The sequence below is a fragment of the Giraffa tippelskirchi genome, chromosome 4 (assembly GCF_054371585.1).
Source record: "Giraffa tippelskirchi isolate mGirTip1 chromosome 4, T2T-mGirTip1v1.2.pri, whole genome shotgun sequence".
NCBI classification, from domain to species: Eukaryota; Metazoa; Chordata; class Mammalia; order Artiodactyla; family Giraffidae; genus Giraffa; species Giraffa tippelskirchi.
The window spans coordinates 7,543,961-7,565,653 of record NC_137278.1 but is presented as its reverse complement, the minus strand read 5'-3'; the positions used below and the strand labels follow the sequence as shown (position 1 = coordinate 7,565,653).

General features: G+C 49.0%; 1 protein-coding gene across 11 annotated transcripts in view; it reads right to left on the bottom strand.

Annotated features, from left to right (window-relative positions):
- Window positions 1-2,093: 2,093 nt before the first annotated feature.
- KYAT1 (kynurenine aminotransferase 1) overlaps window positions 2,094-21,693 on the bottom strand; it is a 37,049-nt gene continuing 17,449 nt past the window's right edge. For 2 of the 11 annotated variants that reach the window (XM_081586860.1, XM_081586861.1), the window contains exons 2-13: window positions 12,603-12,661; window positions 10,312-10,462; window positions 6,756-6,905; window positions 6,589-6,675; window positions 6,219-6,347; window positions 4,490-4,610; window positions 4,074-4,150; window positions 3,855-3,944; window positions 3,525-3,711; window positions 3,366-3,445; window positions 2,728-2,814; window positions 2,094-2,639 (exon numbers count right to left, since the gene is read on the bottom strand). In XM_081586860.1, the coding sequence (XP_081442986.1) occupies window positions 2,574-2,639; window positions 2,728-2,814; window positions 3,366-3,445; window positions 3,525-3,711; window positions 3,855-3,944; window positions 4,074-4,150; window positions 4,490-4,610; window positions 6,219-6,347; window positions 6,589-6,675; window positions 6,756-6,905; window positions 10,312-10,462; window positions 12,603-12,661 (1,284 nt within the window). In that variant the 3' untranslated portion in view covers window positions 2,094-2,573. Of the gene's footprint in view, window positions 2,640-2,727; window positions 2,815-3,365; window positions 3,446-3,524; window positions 3,712-3,854; window positions 3,945-4,073; window positions 4,151-4,489; window positions 4,611-6,218; window positions 6,348-6,588; window positions 6,676-6,755; window positions 6,906-10,311; window positions 10,463-12,602; window positions 12,690-12,855; window positions 13,019-15,026; window positions 15,233-15,391; window positions 15,660-21,693 lie in introns of those variants that run through there. The other 9 variants (XM_081586856.1, XM_081586855.1, XM_081586858.1 and 6 more) reach the window with 9 other exon arrangements.

Here is a 21,693-nt window from a genome sequence, read left to right as displayed (position 1 = left end):
TTCTTTATCTTAAATTTTTTTTTTATCTATTTGTGGTTGTGCTGGCTCTTTGTTGTTCGGGCTTTCTCTAGTTGTGGTGAGTAGAGGCTACTCTGTAATTGTGGTACACGGGTTTCTCATTGCGGTGGCTTTTCTTTTTGCAGAGCATGGGCTCTGGGTTGCAAGGGCTTCGGGTTGCAGCTCCCGGGCTCTAGAGCACAGGCTCAGGAGTTGTGGTGCATGGGCTTAGCTGCTCTGTGGCATGTGGTATATTCCCAGATCAGGGATCAAAACTGGGTCTCCTGCACTGGCAGACGGATTCTTCGCCACTGAGCCACCAAGGAAGCCCTTTTCTTTAATTTTTACCAATTAAAAAAAAATTATTTGGCTATGCTGGGTTTTAGTTGCCGCATGCAGGATCTTTAGTTGAGGCCCGCAGGCTCTTAGTTGCGGCACGTGGGGTCTAGTTCCCTGATGAAGGGCTGAACCTGAGCCCTCTGCACTGGGAGCACCAGGGAAGTCCCACTTCAGGGTTTTTATGTGGGATTTTATTACATATGCACAACTGATTAAATCATTAGCCATGTAACTGAACTCAGTGGCCAGTCCTTTACCCTCCCTGGGGTCTGGGGTTGGAGCTGAAAATTCTGACCTTTTAAATACTTGGTTGAGGGTGTCCGTGGTGGCTCAGTGGTAAAGAGTCCACGAGCCGATGCAGGAGACATGGGTTCGATTCCTGATCTAGGAAGGTCCCTCATGCCGAGCAATAACTCAGCCCGGGAGCCACAACTCCTGCAGCCTGCATCCCTAGAGCCTGTACTCTGCAGCAAGAGAAGTCACTGCAATGAGAAGTCCAAGCACCGAAACTAGAGAGTAGTCCTTGCTCCCCGCAACTGGAGAAGAGCCTGAGCAGCACGAAGAACCAGCACAGCCAAAAATTAAAAAATAAGTAAATAAAATTATTTAAAAAAATACATGGTTGAAGGGGTTCATTTGGAATAACAAAAGACACTACTATCACTCAGGAAATCCAAGGGTTTTAGGAGCTCTGTGCCAGGAACCAAGACAAAGACCCAATACATTTTATTATGCTGTATGTTCCCATCAGCTCCCCCAATTAAATCTATGATATGAGCAAAACCCATGAGCTTTCTACGCAAATGCAACTTCAAGACAAGCACCCAGCACACCTTTCCAAAAATGATTTCAGAAGTTCCCTTGCTTTCCAGTGGGAGGCGCACTCCCGGGATCAGGTCTCCCCCTTTACCTTTTGCCAGCCAGAGGGCCTCAGACTAGTCACCAGATCTCCAAAGTGGTTTCCTCACTTGTAACATGAGACAGTAACGCCTGTCTCAGAGGCTGTTTAATGAGATGATGGGCATCCAGGTGTCTGGCAAGCAGGGGTGCACAATAAATGTTCGGGGAAACATTCCTTTGCCCTTCTATTCTTTTGTTTCTTAATTGTTTTTGGCTGCGCTAGGTCTTCATTGCTACGTGCGGGCTTTCTCTCGCTGCTGTGAGAGGGGGCTACTCTTCCTTGTGGCTCGCAGGCTTCTCTTTACGGTGGTTTCTCTTGTTACAGAGCACGGGTTCTAGAGCGCGAGATCTTCAGCAGCTGCAGCATGTGGGCTGGGTAGTTGTGACACATGGGCTTAGTTGCCCTGTGGCATGTGGGATCTTCCCAGACCAGGGATCGAACCCATGTCCCCTGCATTGGCAGGCGAATTCTTAACCACTGGACCACCAGGGAAATTCCTCCCCTATTGTTCTAATTACGCAATCCCTGGCACTCCTGGCCTGGACTCTGATCCTTATGAGACTTGATTGTCTGTATCTTTCCTGTTAGACACTTAACTAAGGCCCCCAACACACACAACACACACCCAACAATGGTAACACACACCATCTGAGCCCCGAGGCCTGATTTTATCATTAACTAACTAGGTGACCTCAGACAAATCCCAAGTCCCTGCCCTTCTTCAGGCTCCAAAACGTTTGTACAAAGAGAGTCTGGGAGCTGAGGTTCAGGGAGGTGGAAGGTGCCTTCTGTTCTGACTGAGCCCTCGCCAGCGATCAGCACCAGGATGTGAAGCGGAGAGAAGCAGCCGATAAGAGTCGGAATAGCTTAAAACTTTATTATGGGCAAAAAGTACTGGCTTCAAGACTCAAGCCTAAATACAACTTACCAAGAACAAATGTAGATAAGGAAAGGGAAGGATGTCTGAGGCCTGGCTGGGGCCAGGACTGGGACCAAGGCCAGTACATTATTGAAGTCTGCCCTCAGAGTCCCAGCTGAGCCTAGGAAGCGGAGAGGGGACCAAGACCATTCAGCCCAGCACAGGAAGCACCAGGGAGAGGCCCCGGTCAGGCCTCCCTCATCTCTGTGACAGGAACAGAGTCATGCGCAATGAGGAAGTGCTCCTGACTCCTGAAAGACCAAAAGCAGGACTCTTCCCCGTGATCATTCTGTGTTACAGAGATGGGCTCCTCTGGTACCATCTACCTGCCACCTGGGGATGGCCGCGAGCTGGACAAAGACAGAGCCTCGCAGAGTCTGCAGGCACCAGGCAGGGCCTAGGGTTGACGTCACGACCTCAGGGCATGAGCTCAGCCTTCCACTTGTGCAGCTTCTGGTCCATGGCCCGGAGCGTGGATTCATCCTGCACCAACACAGACCAGTCCTACCCCTCTCCCCAGGAAGCCTGGGAAGGCTTGGGGAGCTCTGCCCGCCCGAGGCCTGTCCTTTACCTTCACGAAACAGAAGCGGATATAATGGTCAAAGAACTTCTGGTGAGGCACGCTGAAGAAGATGGACACTGGAATGGCCACCAAGCCCTGGGGAGAAGGAAGCCCATGTCTCAACGGTCCCACAGCCTGGCAGGCCTCTGGGGGGCCTCAGGGGGTCGGAGGGGTTCCATGATGAGGAACGAGAAAGAGAATTAGCTTCAACGCAGCACCTCCCAATGCTGTGTCAAGGTCAGAAGTAAAACATCCCAAAGCACCATTCCAAGTCCCTCTTTATGTACTGAGGACAGAGGGAGGTTGAGAGCAAGGAGGATCACCTGGCAGGTCAGGGCAGAGCCGTAGAAGAAATGTCTTAGAATCGTAGCACTGAGCTGGATGGACCTCAGAGTTAATGGGCCAATTCCTCACTGTACAGATGGGAAGACTGAGGCCCTGAGAAGGCAGGAATTCCTGCCAGCCCACAAAGCCTATTTGAGCACATTAAAAACAGGCTCCCCTTTGCTTGAAATGGATACAACCCTGAACCACGGCTCAGGGCAGAGGCCGGGCTGGATTTTGGCCCATCAGCTCCGGGGTCAGGCACCCTTCGCAGTCCACAGCCTGTAAAACACACACAGCGGCCTGGCAGAGGCCCAGCCCACCTTATTCTTGATCATCCACTTGACAAAGCGTCTGTCATAGGGTTCATCTGCCGCTCCAGGCAAGTCGGGCATCTTGTTTTCTGGGGGACAGAGGACGTGCTGAGTCCTGGGCAGCCTCCAGGGCCGCAGCCCTGGCCCCGCCTGGCCGGGCCCACTTACTGAAGTCCGAGATGTCTGTGATGAGGAAGTAGCTGCCCTGGGGGATCACGGGCCGCAGGCCCACGGACTGTAGGCTCTGTATCATGTGGTCGCGGCAGCGCTGGATGTACTGTGGGAACTGCACAAAGTAGCTGCTGGGCTGGCCGAAGAGCAGCTGCTCCCGCTCGAAGCTCTGGGCCACTGCGGCCTGGGGAGGGCGTGGGGGCGGGTGGGGGGCGCGGCGAGCAGGTCAGGGGTGGCGGGACCCTGAAGCTGGCCCAAACCCCTCTCTTGTCCCGCCCCTCCCTGGCCCCTCCCTGGCCCCTCCCTCCCAGAGCCACGCCCCCTCACCTGGCCCTGCGTGGCACAGTGATAGATGGAGTTCTGGTGCACAGTACGCAGGTGCTTCATGAGGCTGTCCGGACCCAGGACCCAGCCCACCTGGACCAAGAACACAGGGAGGGGGTGAGGCGCTTGGGGGCCCGGCCAAACCCTTTCCGGATTCCCAGGCCAGCCTCTCCCACCAACGATTGCAGAGGGAGGGGGCCCCCCATACCCTCGTTACCTCACCTTCCATCCTGTGACACTGAAGGTCTTGCCAGCGCTACCGATGGTCAGCGTGCGTTCCCACATGCCAGGGAGGCTGGCTGCCCAAGATCAAAGAGAGCGGCTGCTGAGACGGGGGTGGGGGCACGGAGTGGGGCCTGGCTCCCAGCAGGGACCCAGGCTCTCAGCGCTGCGGACTCCACCCTGCACTAAGCTATTTCCAAGACTTATTTAGGCCCCTCCTCATGATAACCCTGGAAGGTAGCTGCCACTGTGTTCCCCTGTCCCAAGAGAGGTGAAGTCACTGCCCCAGGTCATCTGACCTGTGTGGATCCATACCCCTTGGTCCTAATCACCAGAACTGCACTGACACTGGACCGGGCTCAAGGCCCTGCCACAAAGGTCCGGGGGACTGGGCCACCCTGGCCGGCTTGGCTCACCAATGCTGATGTGCTGGAACCCATCGAAGACCAACCACTGGTACACCTCGTCCGTGATGCACACCACGTCATGCTGCTGGCACAGGCTGGCCACCAGCTCCAGCTCTTCCCTGGAGAACACCTACAGGGACCATCCCCCACCAGAGATGCCAGCTCAGAGCAATGCGAGCACATGGCCAGAGCCGGTGCCAAGGGCTTCTCTGCCCTCTCCTATCCCTGCAACAGTGACCCTGTGAGGTCAGTTGTGAGATAACAGAAAATATCTATATTGGTCTCTGCCCCGGTTTCTGGCATAGAATTCCTAAAACCCTTGTAATTACTAAGTGGTAAGAGCACTAGAGGACTTCTCAGGTGGTCTAGTGGTAAAGAACCCGCCTGCCAATGCAGGAGACATAAGCTGTGTGGGTTCGATCCCTGGGTCAGGAAGATCCCCTGGTGGAGAGCATGGCAACCCACTCCAGTATTCTTGTCTGGAGTATCCCATGGACGGAGGAGCCTGGTGGGCTACAGTCCGTGGGGTCGCAAAGAGCTGGACATGACTGAAGCGACTGACCACGCACGCACAAGAGCACTAGAAGCATCTTTTACTCATCTTTGGTCTTTGATCCTGACCTTGACATGGACTCTGGAAACCCCTGTACACTCCCAAGAGATAAGAGCACTAGGAGCATTTTTGTTCTAATGAGGTGACTCTAAGTGGGCTCCTGGATCAGGGCTGGTCACCAGAAAGACCACGCAAGCCATGATTAGAAGCCTGAAATTTTCAGCCCCCTCCCATATCCCACTTCCTGCCACTTCCCCAGAGAAGGGAGAGTGGTTGGAAATGGGGTTGATAATTGATGCCTCCATCAAAATCCCGATAGGATGGGGTTTGGGGAGCTTGCAGAGGTGGATGAGCTCATGTGGGCACCAGGAGGCTGATGCACCCCAACTCCACAGGGACAGAAGCAGTCACCTGTTCTCGGGCACCTCCCAGACCTTGCCATACTTGTCTCTTCATTGGGTTGTTCATCTGTATCCTTTATTATCTCCTTTAATAAACTGATAACTGTTAGTAGGTGTGTCCCTGAGTCCTGTGAACCACCCAAATGAATTGAACCTGAAGAGGGGGTTTTGGGCATCTCAGATCTACAGTCACAGGTCAGAAGCACAGGTGACAAACTGACTTGTGATTGGTGTCTGAAGTGGGGTGGGGGGCAACCTTGTCAGACTGAGCCCTTCACTAGTGGGAGCTGACACCAGCTCCAGGTAGACAGTGTCAGCACTGAATTAAATTGAATTGAATTTTGTGGGACACCCAGCTGGTCTCACAGAATTGCTTAGTGTGGGGAAAAAAAGAACCCCACCTATCTGGTGTCAGAAGCTTTGTGAGTGTGATAATGGTATGACAGTAAAGGAGAAACACAGGTGGAAGACTGGGTCTTCCTTGACATCGGTTCTGTCATGTTCCCATTTTACAGATGAGAAAAACAGGAGCAGTGAAGTCACGGGTCCAGGTCTGTGGGGAAGTAATAGAGGCTTCCAGCCCAGTGCACTACTGCTGACACCTTTCCTGGGGATCCCTGCCCCAGGCCCCGGGACCCCCAGGAGCCTCGATCCTCAGAGCTCATCGCAGATAGCTCTCCCAATTCACAGATAAGAAAACTGAGGCCTCAGGGCAGCACACGGGTAACAGAGTAGGGACACAAGCCAATCTGGAGGGGTGCCCGTGAGGAGGTCTCTCAGGTACCTTTCCGAGGGGGTTGTTGGGTGTGTTGAGGATGAATGCTTTAGTGCGAGATGTGAATTTGCTGGCCAGCTCCGTGGGATCCAGCTGCCAGTTGCTGCTGGAATCTGGTTCTCCCTTCTGGGTGGGGCTCTGCAAGAGGAGGGGGGCGGGGGTGGCAATACTTATTCCCTGACTTTCATCTCTAGGAATTAGGCTCCTCCCCTGAGGCATCTGTCTCCACCGTCTCTCCTCTGGAGCTCTGGACACCTCTCCCTCCATCCTGGAGAAACTGGCCTCCTCCACTTCCTTCCTTCTTTCCCACCTCCCCCAGTTCAACCCAGCACACTCCTTGGACCCCTCTGCCCACCCACACCCCAACCAGCGTCCTCACCGGCTTCAGGGACACAAACACCGGGCGACCCCCTGCCATCAATGTCATGGGCTCATAACAGTCAAAAAAGGGCTCGATGATGATAACCTAGTACAAAGATCAGATGAGCTGGTGCTGGCACCACCCGGACCCTTCACCCCCACCCAGCCCAGGCTTTGCCCATTCACCTCATCTCCTTCGTCCACCAGGGCCTGGAAGGCTGTGAATAGGGCCCCGTAGGCACCCACGGTTACCAGCACGTTCTTGAGTGGGTCTATCTCCTGTCCCAGCAACTTCCCAAAGAAACTGGCCAGAATCTTCGTCAGGGGTGGGTAACCCTGCCAGGACAGCATGGGTCAGGTGCCTGGCTCAGCCTGGGCCCACCCTCCTGTTCAGACACTCTCATGCAATTCTAGCATCTTCCAGCAGCAAACCTGGGGGCCAAGACAGCTTCTGTGGGGTGGGTTCTTTCATCTCTGCCATCACCCCTTGCCATGAAGTGTGCTCTGTGCCAGGCTCACCACCCAGGGCTGGGATTGGTGGGAAACCAGACAGAGTGTATGCCTTCATGAATGACAGTCCGATGGAACCCTCAAAACAGCAACAACTCCGTGCTTTAAACACCTCCCTTTAAGTTTAAGAGAGTTTAAGAGACCTCCCTTAAGGCTAAGCTGGTAAAGAATCTGCCTGCAATGCGGGAGGCCTGGGTTTGATTCCTGGGTTGGGAAGATCCCATAGAGAAGGGAAAGGCTACCTACTCCAGTATTCTGGCCTGGAGAATTCCATGGACTATACAGTCCAAGGGGTCTCAAAGAGTCAGACACGACTTTCACTTTCACTCTAAGTTTAAGAAGGACTTTCGTGCCATCTGATCCTCTTGGCAGCCTTGCAAGAGAGACATTACTTGATTCCCATCATTTAACAGGTGGAAAAAGAGACCCAGAGAAAGGAAATGACTTACCCAAGGTCATGGCAGTTGAAGTGCAGAACTAAGAGTTTATGTTGCAGCTGTGGAAACCCCTCACTTCGAGAGGAATATTGGATCTATATGCTTGTTTGCTGAGGACACTTATAAAACATTCCAGGCTAGGCCAAAGGACTGAAACCTAAGGTCTGGAACTTAACTAAATAATTTACCAAACCAGATTTCACCATATGAAAATGAAAAATTTCTATACATCAAAATATTCCATGAGCAAAGTTAGAAAACAAGAGAGAAACATTGCAACATAAAGAAGTGATAAAACAAAGATATATAGCCAAATGAAATAATGAGGGCAGTCATGAAAGAAAACTTGATGTTCTATATTGATAGGAAAAGAATGAACTTTCCTGCAAGCTCTGAGACCAGACTGTTGATGGGAATGTGAGTCTTACTGGAGGGCAATTTGATGATATCCATCATAGGCTAAAATGCTTATACCCTTTGATTCTCTGGTTTTACTTCTTGTGATTTGAGATAAATGCTCACCTATGTGTACACACAAAATATTCACTGTGGCATTGCTTAATAGTGAGATAGCCAAACCACACCATCAGTGCAAGGCTGGGTAAATAAATTATAGCACATCTAGTCAGTGGAATACTATGCAGTCATCAAAAAGAATGAGGCTATTTTGACATGGAAAGATGCCCCTATCATACTATTTAGTGAAATAAACAAGTTCCATAACATTGTATATAAATGTTGAATTTGCTTATCAGTTCTAGTAGTTTTGTGTGGAGTCTTTAGGGTTTTCTATATATAGTATCATATCCTCTGCATATAGTGACAATTTTGTCTCTTTCCTTCCAATTTGGATACCTTTTGTTTCTTTTTCTTATCTGATTGCTGTGGCTAGGACTTCTAATACTATCTTTAGTAGAAGAGGTGAGAGTGGGCATCCTTGTCTTGTTTCAGATTTTAGTGGGAAGGCTTTCAGCTTTTCACCACTGAGTATTATACTGGCTGTGGGTTTGTCATAGACAGCTTTTGTTATGTTGAGATATGTTTCCTCTATTACCACTTTGGTAAGAGTTTTTATAATGAATGGATGTTGAATTTCATCAAATGCTTTTTCCACATCTATTGAGATAACCATGTGTTTTTTGTTTTTTCTTTTGTTTATGTGGTGAATCACACTGATTTGCCTATGCTGAACTATCCTTGTGAACTAGGGATGTGGTATATGATCTTTTTCACATGTTGTTAGATTTGGTTTGGTAATATTTTGTTGAAAATTGTTGCATCCGTATTCATCAAGATATTGCCCTGTAATTGTCTTTTTTGGTGCTGTCTAGTTTTGGTATCTGGATGATGATGGCTTCATAGAAAGTCTTTGGGAGTGTTTCCTCTTCAATTTTTTGGAAAGGTTTGGGGATGATCAATATAAATTCTTCTTTATATGTTTGGCAGAATCAGTCTGTGAAGCCATCTGGTCTCAGACTTTCGTTTGCAGGGAGTTTTTAAATTACAGACTCTTATTTCACTTGTAGTGATCAATCTGTTCAAATTATCTGTTTGTGCTTGATTCAATTTTGGTGGGTCATATGTTTCTAGAAAAAGATTTGTGATTTTTAACACAAATGGACTCATACTATAAACAATGTTGGCCTTCCCTTAAGATCCATTGGTTAGGACACTGTTTCCACTGTAGGGAAACTAAGATCCCACCTACTGAGCGGCACAGCCAAAAAACCCAAAAAAAACAAGGTTATACTGCATAGCACAGAGAACTATATTCAATATCCTGTGATAAACTATAATGGAAAAGAATATTTTTAAATGGGGATATATGTATATTATAACTGAATCACTTTCTGAGCACCAGAAATTATCACAAAGTTGTAAATCAAGCTGAAGCTCCAATACTTTGGCCACATGATGCAGAGAGTCAACTTTATATTTCAATAAAAAAACAAAACAGAAAGCCACACAAATCTCACATGTGGATACATGTGTGTGTTTATATAAATATTTTTAAAAGTTAAAAGCTCAAAAGTCTAAACACTCAGCAAAGTAGCACACTGTTGGCAGTGCTAGACTCTGGGTGGTGGGATTGGAAGACACTTTCCCCCAGGCTGTGAAATGCACACCAACGTTTAAGAACCTGCTCCAGGGCTGGCAAATATTTACTCTGTGGTTCTTTACAGACACTGGATTTTTTTTTTTTTTTACAAACAGCATGGAAATTATTTTACTGTTGTATATATGCTCATGTCCAACACTTTGAGACCCCCATGGACTGTAAACCACTGGGCTCCTCTGTCCATGGAATTTTCCAGGCAAGAATATTTGAGTGGGCTGCCATTTCCTACTCCACAGACACTGGATTTAGAGTAAAAAAAAAATCATCAGCTTAATGTGTTACCTCCTTCAGGAAGCCTTCCCTGATTTCCCAGGTTTCATTCCCTCTTTTGTGCTCCCAAGGACCCCAAGCTCCTCCATCACAGCATATCAACTACCATTCATTTCTGCTTCTGTTGTTTGATCTGCTTTTCCCACTAGACCATGATCTCCCAGCTCATGTTTTCTTTTGTTTTTTTAAATCTGTCTTTCCCCCAGGCCATGAACTGTCCCTGGGCCTGTAACAAAGGAGACAGTCAGTGAACACTGAACTGTGGCCGTACTGAATTTCAAGGGCTCTGCCCCATGAACCCTAACATCTAGATTGGCCTGCTGTCCAGAAAGAGCTGCCCCTTCCTCCCCTGGGACCTCTGCAGAGGCCCATGTCTGGGGGCCCCCAGAGGGGCTGGGAGACTCACAAATGCCTTCGTGTACTGGTTAAGCATGAAGTCCCCGCTGACGGCGTGCTGAAAGGCTTCCATGGCGAACTCTGGGGGTGAGAAGTCTGGGAAGCCTTGGCCCAGATTTACAACATCAGTCTCCTCACTGGTCAGTTTGACAAATTCCACCCTGGGCAACAAGCAGAGAGTGGGTACCAGCAGAACCCTCCACCCCAACCTGGATTTCTGCTCGATTCCAGGGCAGCGTGAGCAAGGCAGTTGGGCTTGCTCTAAAAAAACTGGATAATCAGCACCCATCCTGATCTGTTTATGGTCATAACTGGTCACATGCTGGTCACATGTTTTAGCCCAGGGGCTCTTGAACTTTCCACCACGATCCACAGTAAGAAATCACTTTTATATCCCAAACTCTGGAGAGACAAACAGGGACTCCACGTTCTCCTTCCAGTGGGATCCACGGCAGTCTTTCCCGTCCTGTCCTACTCTGGTCTTTACAAATACTTGCTGAGCACCCCTAAATGGATTTCATGACCCATTCATGCATCTGTCAACACCACACTTTTGAAACATTTGCTCACATCGCCTCTGTTAGTCTATGAGGCAAGTTCTGCTCCTCAGTTGCAATGGGGACAGAGCAGGTGGGATTCGGGGTACTTGCCCGATGGCTCCCAATTAGCTTTTCCCAGTTGGCTTTTGAGTCCACCTCTGTCTGAAGCAACAGTTGGGCCCTGGAGAATTACCCTGAACAGACTGCGGTCCCACCCGCCTGCCATCTGCAGCCTCTGGCCCCCTACCACCTTTCTTCTGGGCCTGCCTGCTGGCCACCTCTTTAGGGAAGCTGGCAGAGAAGCTGAGAGGCTGGATGAAAAGGCTGGCACACGGTTCCAGGTTGGCAGGGGGCAGAGGAGTCAGGTGCGGTGGTGATGAATTTGCCTAACAATAGATATGTCTAAAATCGGTTATTGTTCTCCCCAGAGCTTCATAAGGTCTCTGAAGACATGAAGTTGCTGAGGCTCAGAGAGGCCCATGACCTGCCCAGAGCCACACTAGTGGCTAAAGCAGAACTGAGATGCAAAGTCAGATGGTGGGTGTTCCATGGTGGCTGGGACAATGGAGCTAGATCCTCAGGCCACCACCCTGGGGTCCACAGGAACCTGGGGCCTCTCACGGCCCTCATCCCTCCTAGCACTCCTCCCCTGTTCTGTGCACTCCTCCCAGGCCAGCTCTGCCCTGACTCTGCCTGAGACTTGGCTTCTCCTGGCCTCAGTCTTCCCTTCTGTAGAACGGGTATGACAGGTTCAAGAGTCTGCTGGCCCTGTGAGTCAGGAAAGACTCTAGCTGCCTCTCCCAGCCAGTCATTTCCTCCCTCTGGGCTGGACTTTACCTTATGTGCAAAATGGGCCACAGGCCTGCCCTCCTGCCTCACGGAGAGGACAGAGGGGGCAGCCTGGGGAGCAGGACCCTGGGGGGCTCAACCTGGAGGTCAGCCAGACACCACAGGGTCTTTGGTCCTGGCTCCCCCGTCCCAAACACCAGGGAGCATCAGAGAAGAGGGAGGTGGAAGATTTTTGCAAAACACAAAATGCTGTACAGGAGGGGAGTTTGAAAGAAAAAGATGGTCCTTTTTTTGATAAAAACAACAGCCAATGATATCTTTTTTATGTACAGAGGTGGCTCTGTGCTCTCGGCCAAAGGGGGAGTGGACAGGGTACAGGGGTTGGAGAAAGGGGAAGAAGGAAGGTCATTCAGTCTTTCTTACGCATCTTTGATTGCATCCATTGTATCACTAGTGACAGCAGGCACGTACGTCTTTCACATGTAGAATGAGTCAATAAAGAAAAGATGTTAAGCTCTGCAAGTGTTGGTGAGGAGCTGCTCATGTCTTACCTTCTTATATTCTTTAGCTTATCTTGTTCTCTACTAAGTGTGAAATGAAAGACACCCCCCCCCCCCCCCGGAGCCCTCAGCCTGGTGCCTGGGTAGTGACTCACACAGTATTTCATCTCATCCTCCCAAGGCCCTTCAGGGGAGACAGAAGTACCTCCATTTCCTAGCTGGAACTGGAGGCTCAGAGCAGGTGAGTCACCAGCCCCAAATGCCACAGCCAAGCAGGGTGAGGCTGAGACCCAAACCCAAGCCGGTGGCTGGGGGGGTGTCACCTCTCAAAGGCTGAGGCTGCAAACCTCCCAGTCCAAGTACGCAGCCGTCGTGGGTACCACTGAGTCCCTGCTAACTCAGGGACCGCTAGCCCTGCTATCCTTGAGCCAGGGGACCCCCTCCACCTCCCTCCCCAGTCCTGCCTGGCTCACCATGGGTTGTGGTCGATCCCGTCCAGCCTTCGAGCCTGCAGCCGTTTAGCCATGGTGAGCTAGAGACAATAGAGCAAGCCGAGTCAGCTGGAGACAGAGCAAGTGGAGAGTCAGCCTGGGCTCACCCCTGGGAAGCAACTGCTCTGTGACCACAGCCTCCGTGTCCGCCCCTCCAGGAGGAGGCGGAAAGCAAGGCTCCTCCAGCCTCCCGGCGCCTGGCTCCTCCCCGCGCCACCAGCCTGGACTTGCCCACCTGCCAGCCCAGACTCTGCACGTCCTGGGACATAGACTGGATTCTATCAGGTTAAAACTTGACGCAGAAGGGGCTGGGGAGGAGGAGGCAGCAGGAAGCAGGAGAGCGGAACAGGGCCACAGTGATGGCAGCAGCTTCTTGCTAAACTCTTCTATGAACTTCCTGGAACCCCCTGCCTGGACCCATTTTATAGATGAGAAAATGCAGGGAGGAGTGGGAGACGGCTGTGTTCAAGGTCACACGACAGATAGACTCAGGCCTGTTTGAGATGAGGTCATGTTCGGACTCAGGCCAAGGGGCCACTTGCGCAGTCTTTCAGGGGCTCAGGGGGACCACCCCTCCCCTTCCCTGGGTTCCTTCCAGGCCAGCTTCCCCCTCACCCACAGGTGTGTAGACACTGGCCTGGCCCGGGGACCATCAGACACAGGTCCTCAGTCTGTCGTGGCTGGATGATATTGCACAAGTGCGTTAACTCCTCCCAGCCTCAGTCTCCCCATCAGTGTACTAGGGGCATGGGCTTCGTGGTCCCTCGGAGCCGCCTGGTCCCTGTGGGTTGGAGTCTCAGAGGGCTGGCAGGTGGTGGAGCCACCAGCTGTGGGCTCTCACTGTTCTTCACAGTCCTAGTTCTCACGACATGCCTCTCGGAGGGGCCAGGATAATCCTCATCTAGAGATGAGGGCACTGAGGCTCAAAGAGATTTGGGGACTTGCCCAAGGTCAGAAGAGGAGCTGCACAGGGCTCTGGGTCAGGACTACAGCAACAGCAGGGCTCCCAGCACCTGGCCCTGGGCCTGGAGAAGGGTGTGGGGACCGTCTGTACACGGGTCAGGCTTTTCCATCGCCTGGGAGCCCTGGTGATGTAAATGGTTCAGAGAGAGCCCAGCGTGGAGCACCTAGTGAGTGCTTTGCTAACACTGGCGGCCCTGTGCTTTCACCAGGCCCTGACACCTCTCGCCCGGGCTGGCACTCAGCACGTGTGGAAATAGTAAAAAATGAGAGCATAATCTCTGCCAGGGAAAATCGTGTGATCACCAAAATGTTAGACAGCAGTGATTATCTTTGGTTAGTTAACAGACATTTTTTCTTCTCCTCCTTAATAATTTTCTTTTTTCCACATTTTCTAAAATAAATTTTAATTTTTATGATTAAAAATATGGGAGAAAATTACATTTTAGAGGAATGTTTATAAATGTGCTGTACTGATATCAATAAAACAGGCTACAAAATAGCATGTATGGGATGATTATGTTTAAAAAAATACCCTTGTGTATGCTTGTATATATAAATTTTTTATGATCATATGTGAATGGAAAAAAGTTTAGAAGGAAACATAGTAACATGTTAGCAAAGGTTCCCTCTGAGTGGTGGAATTGTAGGTAATTGAATTATGGGTGTGCTTTTCTATGTTGCCAAGTGTTTTTGTATGGAGATCATATCATATTTGATTCTGATATGCGTATTTTTTCACACTGCACTTTCAGATGTATCTTAGAACCTATAGAATGAATTTAATAAGCAATTTCCTCCTCCCTTACTAGTCCATAAAATAACAATGTATCTTAATATTGATGTCATTATGGGTTCAATGATATAAGGACTTGCTTTTGAATTGGGTATGCATCACATTAAGGAAATAAAGCAAAGATGAGTCCGGGTAGGGGTGGAGAGGTGAGTAGAGGTCGGAGTGAGGGAGTCTGAGGAGGGTTGAGATGGGTGAAGGAGTAGAAGGGTACAGGGGCACAGAGAGAGAACAAAGATGAACCGAGCTGAATGAGTTCAGGGAGGAGATAAAAAAAGGGGGGACCCCAGAAACTCGGGGTGCTCAATGGAGTGACCTTTGCGTACATCTCACACTACTTGGATAAGGGAGGAACCACTGCCTGTTCTTGAGCTTATGCATAATGTATTTATTCAGCCAACACTTATGAAGCACCTACTGTGTACCAAACACCGGGCTAGGCTAGGGGTTGATGGAAAGGCTGCAGCACCAAGGATGCAGAGCTATAAGCTAGATCAGAAGCAGGGGCAAGGGAGGGGCACACACCCAGGCTGCAGTCAGAGAAGGCTTCCTGAAAGAGGAGGCTCACACACAGCTTTGAAGCGAGGACCAAGCCAGATCCCAGGAGCCCCAGGTCGTGCGAGCAGCAGAGCACAAGGGGCGAGAGCACTTACAGTCTGGTGCAAACACCGGGTGAGCGAAGCTCCAGACTTCTTTCCCCGGAGGGGCCCCACCAGGTGCAAATAGATGGCCATCGCATTCCTGAACATGCCTCCAGAGCCTCCAAGGGCGACGTCCCCTCCAAGGGCAGAGGAGAAGGGAGAACACCCTGGCCAGAAAAATGGCTCTGGGCCCAGGACTTGGTCCCCCCTACGCAGCTCTAATAACAAGAACAATAAGGGCTGGTATTTATCGAGTGGTCGCTCTGTGCCATGCGGGGCAACAAGTGTTTTGTCGCATGACTATCCTTCAGTCCTTGAAATCCTGGGACCACTCCCCACCCCAGCAACCACAGTGACCCTTTCAAAATGTAAATCACCTCTAATTAAAAATGATCCAGGTGAAGACTGTGGATGGCTTCCCACATCACAGACAGAGCCAAGCCTACATCATCACGTCCTGACTCTGGAGACACACATACCACCAGCAGATTATTCCTGTGCTAAAACCAAATCTACAGCAGATTGTGCCTTTAAAGAGACTCAGGAATTCCCTGGCAATCCAGTGGTTAGGACTCGGTGCTTTCACTGCCAGGGCCCAGGTTCCATCCCTGGTCAGGGAACTAAGAACCCACAAGCCTTGCAGCACTGCCAAGAAAAAAAAAAAAAGATTCAACAAACATAAATTAAAAAGTGAATGCTTAAGAAAGAAGAAAATCATTGAAGGACACCCTTCACAATTTCAAAACTTACTAAAAAGCTAAAGGAACCAAAAAACAGTGTGGTACTGGCATAAGGATAGACATATAAAACAAAGGAATAGAATTGAGAGCCCAGAAGTAAACTGCTATTTGATCAACTGCTGTTTGACAAGGGTGGCAAGAAAATTCAATGAGGGACAGGACTGACAGACTGATAGCTCTTTCTCGATTCTGTGGGTGGTGGTGCGTGGCCATTCTTAGTGGGTAAAGTGACTTGTCTGGTTAATTCCGATAATGAAGGAGACTCTGGCATGCTAACTAGTTCTATGCGACCCCTGAGCAAAAAAAGAAAAGTAAATTCAATGAAGACAGAACAACCTTTTCAACAAATTGGTGTTGAAACAACTAGATATCCTCATGCAGAAGAATGAAACTGGACTCCTACCTTATAAAAAAAATTAACTCAAAGCGGATCATAGACCTAAAAGTCAGGGTTAAAACTATAATACTCCTTGAAGAAAACAGGAGTAAAGTTTTTGACCATGCATTAGAAGATGGTTTTTTATATATAACACCATATATAGCAGCTTTTATATATAACAACACAAGCAATGAAAGAAAAAATGGATTTAGACTTCATCAAAATTAAAAACTTTTGTGTCTCAAAAGATACCATCAAGAAAATGAAAAAACCCACAGTACGGGAGAAAGTATTTGCAAATCATAAACCTGAATCTCTCCAAAGAGGTATAAATTGCTAGCAAGCACATGAAAAGATCCTCAGCATCATTAGTCATTAGGTAAATGCCACACTAAGACACAACTTCACACCCACTGGAATGGCTATAACAAGACAGATAATTACAAGTGTTTCAAGAATGATGTGAAATTGGAAGCCTTGTATATTGCTTCTGGGAATGTAAAATGCTGCAGCGGATGTGGAAAACAGTCTAGAAGTTTCTCAAAATGTTAAACATAGAGTTATCATATGACCTAGCAATTCCATTCCTAGGTATATATCCAAGATAAATGAAAAACAAAAATATGTCCACACAAAAACTTGTACATTGGGATTTCCCTGGTGGTCCAGTGGCTAAGACTTCACACTCCCAATGCAGGGGACCAGGGTTCCATCCCTGGTCAGGGAACTAGATCCCTTATGCCGTAACTAAGACCCGGACTTCCCTGGTGGCTCAGATGGTAAAGCATCTGCCTACAATGTGGGAGACCCGGGTTCAGTCCCTGGGTCAGGAAGATCTCCCGGAAAAGGAAATGGCAATCCACTCCAGTATTCTTGCCTGGAAAGTCCCATGGATGGAGGAACCTGGTAGGCTACAGTCCATGGGGTCACAAAGAGTCCGACATGACTGAGCGACTTCACTTTTCTTTCTTTCTTTTAAAAGTCCTCACAGTAAGAATAAAACCCAAAGTTTCTACCATAGACTACGAGGCCGTATTAGATCAGAGATGAGGCCCCCAGTTCGTTTCCTATCACTGTTCCTCTCGCTTGCTCTCTCCCAGCCGCACTCACCATTCCTGTCTGTTAACTGTTCCCCTGTTTTCACTCTCCTTATCTTAGATCAGCACCAGCAAACATTTTCTGCCTTGGGTCAGAGCAAAGATTTTAAGCTTTGCGGGGCAGACAGTCTTTGTTGCAGCTTCTCAAGTCTGCTGCGGCTTTGGGCAAGCAGCCTCAGATGACACATACACAAACCGGAGGCGGTGGTCTGCGTTGCAGCCTCACTTCTCTGATGAATCTAAGAAAAGGTGTTGATTTTTTCCTTCCCTTAGCTTTTTATTCACAAGGCCAGTGTGATGACTTCCAAGCTCCTTACACACAGGACTGGAAACTGGAAGTCCAATATACTCTACCTGTTCACAACATGTCATAACTACCAGCGCAACCCTCTAACTTTACTATGCTACTGCTACTGCTAAGTCGCTTCAGTCGTGTCCGACTCTGTGCCACCCCATAGACGGCAGCCCACCAGGCTCCGCCGTCCCTGGGATTCTCCAGGTAAGAATACTGGAGTGGGTTGCCATTTCCTTCTGCAGTGCATGAAAGGGAAAAGGGAAAGTGAAGTCGCGCAGTCGTGTCCGACTCCCAGCAACCCCATGGACCGCAGCCTACCAGGCCTCTCTGTCCATGGGATTTTCCAGGCAAGAGTACTGGAGTGGGGTGCCATTGCCTTCTCCGAACTTTACTATAGAGGAGAAATAAAAGGAAAGTAATTTATAACCCAGTAATGGATGCAAATGTTCAGGCTTGCCCACGCTAGAAGATTCTAGGAAGTGGATAGTTGTTGGCCCTTGCTTATAAGAAATAAATCTGGCCTATGGGATGTTCCTGGTGGTCCGGTGGCTAAGACTCCCCGCTCCCAATGCAGGGGGCCCGGGTTTGATCCCTGGTCAGGGACCTAGGATCCCACATGCCACGCGGATCTTTTCCCATGTGCTGTAACTAAGATCCAGCACAGACGAAAGAGAGAAAGAGGGAAAGAAAGAAAAGAAATAAGTCTGGCCTAAACTAGGCTGAGGAAGCCTTACAAATAACTGTGAAAAGAAGAGAAGCGAAAAGCAAAGGAGAAAAGGAAAGATATTCCCATCTGAATGCAGAGCTCCAAAGAATAGCAAGGAGAGATAAGAAAGCCTTCCTCAGCAATCAATGCAAAGAAATAGAGGAAAACAACAGGATGGGAAAGACTAGAGATGTCTTCGAGAAAATTAGAGATACCAAGGGAACATCTCATGCAAAGATGGGCTTGACAAAGGACAGAAAAGGTATGGACCTAATAGAAGCACAAGATATTAAGAAGAGGTGGCAAGAATACATAGAAGAACTGTACAAAAAAGATCTTCACGACCCAGATAATCACGATGGTGTGATCACTCACCTAAAGCCAGATATCCTGGAATGAGAAGTCAACTGGGCCTTAGGAAGCATCACTACGAACAAAGCTAGTGGAGGTGATGGAATTCCAGTTGAGCTACTTCAAATCCTGAAAGATGATGCTGCACTCAATATGCCAGCAAATCTGGAAAACTCAGCAGTGGCCACAGAACTGGAAAAGATCAGTTTTCATTCCAATCCCAAAGAAAGGTAATGCCAAAGAATGCTCGAACTACCGCACAATTGCACTCATCTCACACGCTAGTAAAGTAATGCTCAAAATTCTCCAAGCCAGGCTTCAACAATATGTGAACTGTGAACTTCCAGATGTTCAAGCTGGTTTTAGAAAAGGCAGGGGATCCAGAGATCAAATTGCCAACATCTGTTGGATCATCGAAAAAGCAAGAGAGTTCCAGAAAAACATCTATTTCTGCTTTATTGACTATGCCAAAGCCTTTGACTGTGTGGATCACAATAAACTGTAGAAAATTCTTCAAGAGATGGGAATAATAGACCACCTGACCTGCCTCTTGAGAAACCTGTATGCAGGTCACGAAGCAACAGTTAGAACTGGACATAGAACAACAAACTGGTTCCAAATAGGAAAAGGAGTACGTCAAGGCTGTATATTGTCACCCTGCTTATTTAACTTACATGCAGAGTACATCATGAGAAACACTGGGCTGGAGGAAGTACAAGCTGGAATCAAGATTGCCGGGAGAAATATCAATAACCTCAGATATGCAGATGACACCACCCTTATGGCAGAAAGTGAAGAAGAAAGAAAGAGCCTCTTGTTGAAAGGGAAAGAGGAGGGTGAAAAAGTTGGCTTAAAGCTCAACATTCAGAAAACTAAGATCATGGCCTCTGGTCCCATCACTTCATGGCAAATAGATGGGGAAACAGTGGAAACAGTGTCAGACTTTATTTTTTTGAGCTCCAAAATCACTGCAGATGGTGACTGCAGCCATGAAATTAAAAGACGCTTACTCCTTGGAAGGAAAGTTATGACCAACCTAAACAGCATATTAAAAAGCAGAGACATTACTTTGCCAACAAAGGTGCATCTAGTCAAGGCTCTGGTTTTTCCAGTGGTCATGTATGGATGTGAGAGTTGGACTATAAAGAAAGCTGAGCACTGAAGAATTGATGCTTTTGAACTGCGGTGTTGGAGAAGACTCTTGAGAGTCCCTTGGACTGCAAGGAGATCCAACCAGTCCATCCTAAAGGAGATCAGTCCTGGGTGTTCATTGGAAGGACTGATGTTGAAGCTGAAACTCCAATACTTTGGATACCTAATGCGAAGAGCTGACTCATTTGAAAAGACTCTAATGCTGGGAAGGATTGGGGGCAGGAGGAGAAGGGGACGACAGAGGATGAGATGGCTGGATGTCATCACCTACTTGATGGACATGAGTTTGGGTAAATTCCGGGAGTTGGTGATGGACAGGGAGGCCTGGCATGCTGCGATTCATGGGGTCACAAAGAGTCGCAAGAGTCGGACATTACTGAGCGACTGAACTGAACTGAAACTAGGCAACTCCCTAGCCTAGTCCCTTCTAAACTCTGCTCCCAATCCAGCCTGTTTCTCCAAGGTCTTTCAAAGCATCTCAGAGCCCAGAAGACTAGTCATCTGTCCCAAGGTGGGGCACTTCCTCCTCTGGTCCTCACTCAGTCATCAGCTTCTCTGGAGCACGTTTTCTGGCCAGGTCCTGGCAATGCGCTGAGACCACAGCGTGGACCAGACCTGGCAAGAGATGCCCACAAACACTGTCTCCACCATTATCCAGCAAGTATTTCCTGACCAATGCGAAGGTGTGTGTTATGGCTCGAATTGTGTCCTCCAAAAGGATATGTCCAAGTCCTAACCTCTGGTAACCTGTGAATATTTCCCCAGTGGCTCAGGGGTAAAGAATCTGCCTGCAATGCAGGAGACATGTTGGAGATGCAGGTTCAATCCCTGGGTCGGGAAGATCCCCTGGAGGAAGGCATGGCAACCCACTCCTGTATTCTTGCCTGGAGAATCCCATGGACAGAGGAGCCTGGTGGTTTACAGTCCATGGGGTCGCAGAAAGTTGGACATGACTGAGTGACTAAACAACAGCCTGTGAATGTGGACTTATTTGGAAACAGGATCTTTGAAGGTGTAACCCATTTAAGACAAAGGACTTCCCTGGTGGTCCAGTGGCTAAGATTCTGGGCTGCAAGCAGCCCAGGTTTGATCCCTGGTCAGGGAACTAGATCCCACATGTGGCAACTAAAGGTCCCGCGTGCTGCAACTAACACTGGCCCAGCCAAAAATAGTAACGCATGAATGCTAAGTCACTTCAGTTGTGTCCGACTCTTTGTGACCCCATGAACTGTAGCCCACTGGGCTCCTCTGTCCATGGGATTCTCCAGGCAAGAATACTGGAGTGGGTTGCCATTCCCTTCTCTAAAAAATAGTAATAATAGTAAATAAATAAATATTCAAAAAATTTAAGACGAGTTCTCACTGGATGAGAGTGGACCATTGTTTCCTTGTAAGAAGAGGAGAAAAGAACACTGACACACAGGAGAAAGGTCATGTGAAGGCAGCTGCTGCTGCTGCTGCTAAGTCGCTTCAGTCGTGTCCTACTCTGGGCGACCCCATAGGCGGCAGCCCACCAGGCTCCCCCGTCACTGGGATTCTCCAGGCAAGAACACTGGAGTGGGTGAGGCAGAGATTAATATGTCTACAAGCCAAGGAACACCGAGGCCTCCTGACAGCACAGGAGCTAAGAGAAAAGCATGGACCAGATTCTCCTTTGGAGCCGACAGAGAAAGCATGGCCCCAATAACACCTTGATTTTGGACTTCCAGCCTCCAGAACGGTGAGAGAAAAAATTTCTCTTTATTGAAAACCACCTGGTGTGGGGTACTTTGGTACAGACGCCCAGGAAACGAATACAACTGGACACTAGAGGGCGCTGGGGGCTCGGCCCCTGCGGGCAGGAGTTCTGGCGGGCTCTTTGGAGGACGCGGCCTTCAAGCCCAGTCCCAGAGGAAGGGAAACGGTGCCCGGTGGTGTAAAGGCCCATGGGGGCGAGCTGGGAGATTCCGGGAGCTGGAA